Source organism: Aythya marila, assembly GCF_965140915.1.
Source record: "Aythya marila genome assembly, chromosome: 2".
Classification (NCBI taxonomy): Eukaryota; Metazoa; Chordata; class Aves; order Anseriformes; family Anatidae; genus Aythya; species Aythya marila.
Window position 1 is genome coordinate 8,583,753 of NC_139043.1, and position 5,273 is coordinate 8,589,025.

At 54.1% G+C, this 5,273-nt stretch overlaps 1 protein-coding gene across 1 annotated transcript; it reads left to right on the forward strand.

Annotated features, from left to right (window-relative positions):
* Window positions 1–3,088: 3,088 nt before the first annotated feature.
* Window positions 3,089–5,018, forward strand: HTR5A (5-hydroxytryptamine receptor 5A; the record flags this gene model as incomplete). Its single annotated transcript, XM_082754361.1, has 2 exons — window positions 3,089–3,832; window positions 4,686–5,018. 2 exons carry the CDS (start codon window positions 3,089–3,091, stop codon window positions 5,016–5,018), a joined length of 1,077 nt encoding a protein of 358 aa, XP_082610487.1.
* Between the last annotated feature and the right edge of the window lie 255 nt (window positions 5,019–5,273).

Consider the following 5,273-nt stretch of genomic DNA (forward strand, 5'->3'; position numbering starts at 1 on the left):
GGGAGGGAGGGGATTGTGTCCCTCTGCTCTGCTCTTGTGAGGCCCCACCTGGAGTTCTGTGTCCAGGTTTGGGACTCCCAGCACAAGAAGGATGTGGGGCTCTTAGAGAGGGTCCAGAGGAGGGCCACAAAGTTGGTCAGAGGGCTGGAGCACCTTTCCTATGAAGAAAGGCTGAGGGAGTTGGGACTGTTCAGCCTGGAGAGAAGGCTCTGGGGTGACCTCGTTGCAGCTTTTCAGTACTTGAAGGAGGCTTATAAAAAAAATGGAGAGTGACTTTTTACTCAGTCAGTTAATGACAGGATGGGGGGAATTGTTTTAAGCTAAGAGAGGGTAGATTTAGATTAGACATTAGGAGGAAATTCTTCACTCAGATTGCGGTGAGGCACTGGCACAGGTTGACCAGAGAGGTGGATGCCCCATCCCTGGAGGTGTTCAAGGCCAGGTTGGATGAGGCCCTGGGAAACCTGATCTAGTGGGTGGCATCCCTGCCTATGTCAGTGGGGTTGGAACTGGATGGGCTTTAAGGTCCCTTCCAATCCAAGCCATTCCATGATTCTATGATCTTGCTACCTGCATCCAATGCCCCATCTCCATACACCCCTAAGAAGAGTCTGCTTCCACCTTCTCTGCACCCTCATATGGGGTAGCTGGAAACAGCGGAATGATTCTCCCCTAAAACTTCTCTTTTTAGGGCTGAAAAACACAGCTCTCCTTCTCCTTCTAGCAATTGTCTCCTTCTCCTTCTGGTTAGTCCCCAGCCAGTACGGTTGTACAGGGTTCTTCCTTCCCAGGTGAAGAACTTTGCATTTCCACATATATTCTATATATATATGTGTTTGTGTGTATTTACCCACAATTTCTATTTCCAATTAGTACTCAGCTGACCCATCCAACTCCAGAATCTGCTAATATATATTTTTTAAAGTCTGGTAAGTAAGATAATGAAAATATAAATATTTTTTTTTCATTAGGACATAATCTAGTTTTACTTCTTCAGATTTAATACATTTTATTTCCATTTCCCTTTAAATGTAATTTTTGTGTATTTTTTCCTGAAGCAAAGAATTATAGTATCTTTTCAGGAGCACATATTCCATAATTTGTGGCTAATTCTGTTAATTCTGGGCTTCATAGGATTCTCTGGAAAGGGCCCACGCAACAAAAACCTCTCGGTGCTAGCAGTTGCTAAGTGTTTTGATCAGTTGAATGATAGTCAAGGACGTTTGGCACCTTGCAAACCAGGAATTTTAAATCAGGAGGCTTTTATGAAAGCATGCAAACCTCAGTTGCCCTTTGCATTGCAAGTAAAAAACCTAACCATTCAAAAATTGCCAATATTCACGTGCACAAAAGATAAAATAACAATCTCTTCCCCCAAAAAGATGGCACTATGCTCCCCAAATTATGTTACAGCCTCTAAGGCTACATCTGTTCTAGGAGCTAAAGCAGACCAGGTCCTGTTCTCTGGCCCTAGGACAAATGTCACAGCCCAGCATGAGTCCGTACGGGTAAATTCACATCCCCCAAAAAACAAGGTGGCCGTCAGGCTGCCCCACACATGCCCCACATGGGGGAGAGCAGAGCCTGTGCCCCCGCTGTGCTGTGCCCTGCCACGCACACAGCCAACACAGGACAGCATGGGGCCAAATCCCACACACCCACCTGATGCAAATCCCCGAACCTGTTTTGGATGTGCTGCCTTGTGTTTCCCTTGGCAGCATGGAGAAAGGAGGAGCAGTGCTAGGAAACATCTCATTTGATTCCCCCGTTATTGTTACTTTGCTGGTTTTCATTAAAAAGTCTGGAGAGGTTCAGAGGACACAGCGGAAAGCCCCCATTTGGGTTTGCCCCTGAACACCATGAACACACGGGTGCTCCCCAGAACATCAGCTTCTTTTAGCTTTTCTCCCCCAGCTCTCTAAAAGTCCCACAAGTGTCATTGCCACCGTTTCGTCATACCAATGCAGCCCCTGCCGATGCAGGCTGTGAGCCCCTGCCTGCTTGTCCCTGCCACGTGCCTGCTCCCGGGGACAGCCAGCTCCTGCCCCAAACCTCTCCAGACCCCTTACCCTGGGACCTTCCAGAGAAGGAGGAGGCACAGCCCTACCTGAATGCAGCCCCAGTCTGGCAGGCAGGAGCTGGCTGGCATCCCTGCATGGAGCTAGAGCGCTGGGAAAGCTGCTCGGTGGACTTAAATCCTGCCTTCCACTACGAGGCCCTGAATCCCTCTCTTCTCATCAAAGGCAGCACGAGAAAAAAAAAAAAAAAAAAAAAAAAAAAAAAAAAAAAAAAGGTGAAATGCTCAAACGGCACTTCCTAACAATATCGAAAAGAGAGATTGTTGCTAATGAAGGGCCTGCCGATCGCTCACAAGTTGGGAAATGTCAGAGCAGAAGTTCTCCGAGAAATAATCCCCCTCCACGTTCCCCCCACCCCAAATAAAGCAGGGTCGCCAGCCGGCTCGCTAGCTGCAAGCCCAGGCGAGCCGCCACATCCTCCTACCCCCCCGAGAAGCCCCCAGGTCCAATTCTGCACGGATGCTAACTTTGTGCCCTTCTTCCACCCTACGGGGGGCCAATCCCACCCCCGGCATCCCCAGCGGGGACAAAGCCGGGCACGGCGCATCTCCCCTCTCCTCTCCTGTTCCAAGCGGGATATAAATTAAAAAAAAAAAAAAAATCAAAAAACCTTTTTCCCCGAAATGACTAAGCACCAAAACGCTCCGCACCCGCGCAAGGAGGCGAGAGGGGGGGGGGACTCACCTGCCCCGGCCCCTCGGTAGGGGCAGCAGCTCCTCCGCACGGGCTCCGCCGCCGCCGCCCCTTGGCTGCCTCCAGCGCCGCCCCGCTCCGCTCCGCGCCGCCCCGCCGGAGCGCCGGGGGGAGCCGCGCAGCTCCCCGCACCCGCGGAGCCTCCTCCCGCCGCCGCCGAGGACGGAGAGGGCCGGGGGATATCGCCGGTGCTTGGTCGCCGCCGCCGGGTTCTTCCTCCCCGGGGATGAAGACTCCGGTGGGGAGCCCCGCGGAGCGGGCGGTCCCCGGGGATCCGCGCCCGCGGTAGTAACAAGGATCCCAGCGCCGGGACCGCTATGGAGAGGGTGCTCAACGCCAGTTGTTTCGCTGCTGCCGCCGCGATGCACGATGCTGGCAACCGGAGTGCATCGCCCGCCGGTGCGGATGGCGGCAGGACGCAGCTCTCCGTCTTCAGCGTGTTGGTCCTCACCCTCCTGGCCATGCTGGTGGTGGCCACTTTCCTCTGGAACGGGTTGGTGCTGGCCACCATCCTGCGGGTGCGCACGTTTCACCGGGTGCCCCACAACCTGGTGGCCTCCATGGCCATCTCCGACGTGATGGTGGCGGCCCTCGTCATGCCCCTCAGCCTGGTGCACGAGTTGTCCGGGCGGCGGTGGCGGCTGGGCCGCTCCTTGTGTCAGGTGTGGATCTCCTTCGATGTCCTGTGCTGCACCGCCAGCATCTGGAACGTCACGGCCATCGCCCTGGACCGCTACTGGTCCATCACTCGCCACCTGGAGTACACGCTGCGCACCCGGCGCCGCATCTCCAACATCATGATTGCCCTCACCTGGGTGCTCTCCGCCTTCATCTCCTTGGCCCCGCTGCTCTTCGGCTGGGGAGAGACTTATTCGGAGGACAGCGAGGAGTGCCAGGTCAGCCAGGAGCCCTCCTACACCATCTTCTCCACATTTGGCGCCTTCTACCTGCCCCTGTGCGTGGTGCTTTTTGTGTACTGGAAGATCTACAAGGCAGCCAAGTTTCGCATCGGGTCCAGGAAGAACAACTCCATCACCCCCGTTACACCCGGAGCCCTAGAGGTAGGTCACCGTGCTTGCTCTTTGCTTTGGGGAACTTCTGGGAGCAGCTGAGCTGCCGAGACCCTGCAGCAGTGGGGAAAACTTACACCTCAAGTTGGCAAGCAAATAGAATCTCACCAAAGCCCAGTGAAGCCTGAAGGCTTTCAAGGGAAAGTTGACTTCAGAGCTTGCAAGCCCAGGCTTCTGACTCCCGCATTCCCAGCTGGGAGCATGCAAGGAGTGGCCAAAGCAACTTTGGGCCAGATGGAGAGCCTTGGCTGCACATGGGTGCGCGGCGACCCACAGAGGTCCCCCCACAAAATGAGGGATTGGTGCTCATGAGCGGGAGCAAGGGGTCACCGTTCTCCCCTTGGTGAGGTGTGCAGGGATGTGAGTGCAGCTGTAGGGTTGGGGAGGTTGTGAATCTACCCACAAAGAAGACACACACAAAGCACCCTTGCAAATCCTGCCTGGGTTGTGCCAGTTCATCCCAAGCACGGTCACTGTGCACTGTGAAGATTTCTTGGGGGAAAGAAGGAAATCTGTTTTAATTGTCTTGCCTCTCCTGTTAAGGACTCTTAAACTCAATGCATTCAGAGTAAGAAAGGGACTTGCGTGCGTGGTGTGTGGGTGTGCGCCTGTTTTACTGATCTGATCCTAAAGGGGAGAGAAATCTTTGTGTGATGTTGCACGTATTTCACCTGGGGCTTTGGTTTTGGGTCTGTGCTGCCCAGAAGAGGGTCACACCATGACGTAGATGGCCCGCGTTGCCCCGGGAGTGCTGGCCGTCGCTTGCACAGTCTGGTTGCCTACCCGCTGTGTGGGATCGGCTGCCCGAGGCACATATGGCTCAACTTGTGTTTGTGTTTGGCAGGTGAAGGAAGCCGCCCAGCAGCCACAGATGGTCTTCACTGTCCGGCATGCCACTGTTACGTTCCAGACGGACGGAGACACATGGAGAGAGCAGAAGGAAAGGAAAGCTGCCCTCATGGTGGGCATCCTTATCGGGGTCTTCGTGCTCTGCTGGATCCCCTTCTTCATCACGGAGCTCATCAACCCGCTCTGCTCCTGCGACATCCCGCCCATTTGGAAGAGTATTTTTCTATGGCTAGGCTATTCGAATTCCTTTTTTAATCCACTCATCTACACTGCTTTCAACAAAAACTACAACAATGCCTTCAGGAACCTGTTCTTTAGACAGCACTGAGCGAGAGAAAGCTTTCCCGCTGCCCCAGGGGGCCGTTCTCAGCTCTCGGTGAAACCAACCAAACTCCAGGGATTTGAAAGCCACAGATACTGAGGTGATGCTAAAGATGCATCCCCATGGGTCGTATGTCCCTGTTCCTACGCAGACTCTATCCCAGCTTCTAAGGCAGTTGCTATTTTTCTTGAAACAGCATGTGAGGGTTTCTCCGGCCAGCAGCGAAGCATTCTTCCTCTGGTGCCCCACTGCTCCCTTGCC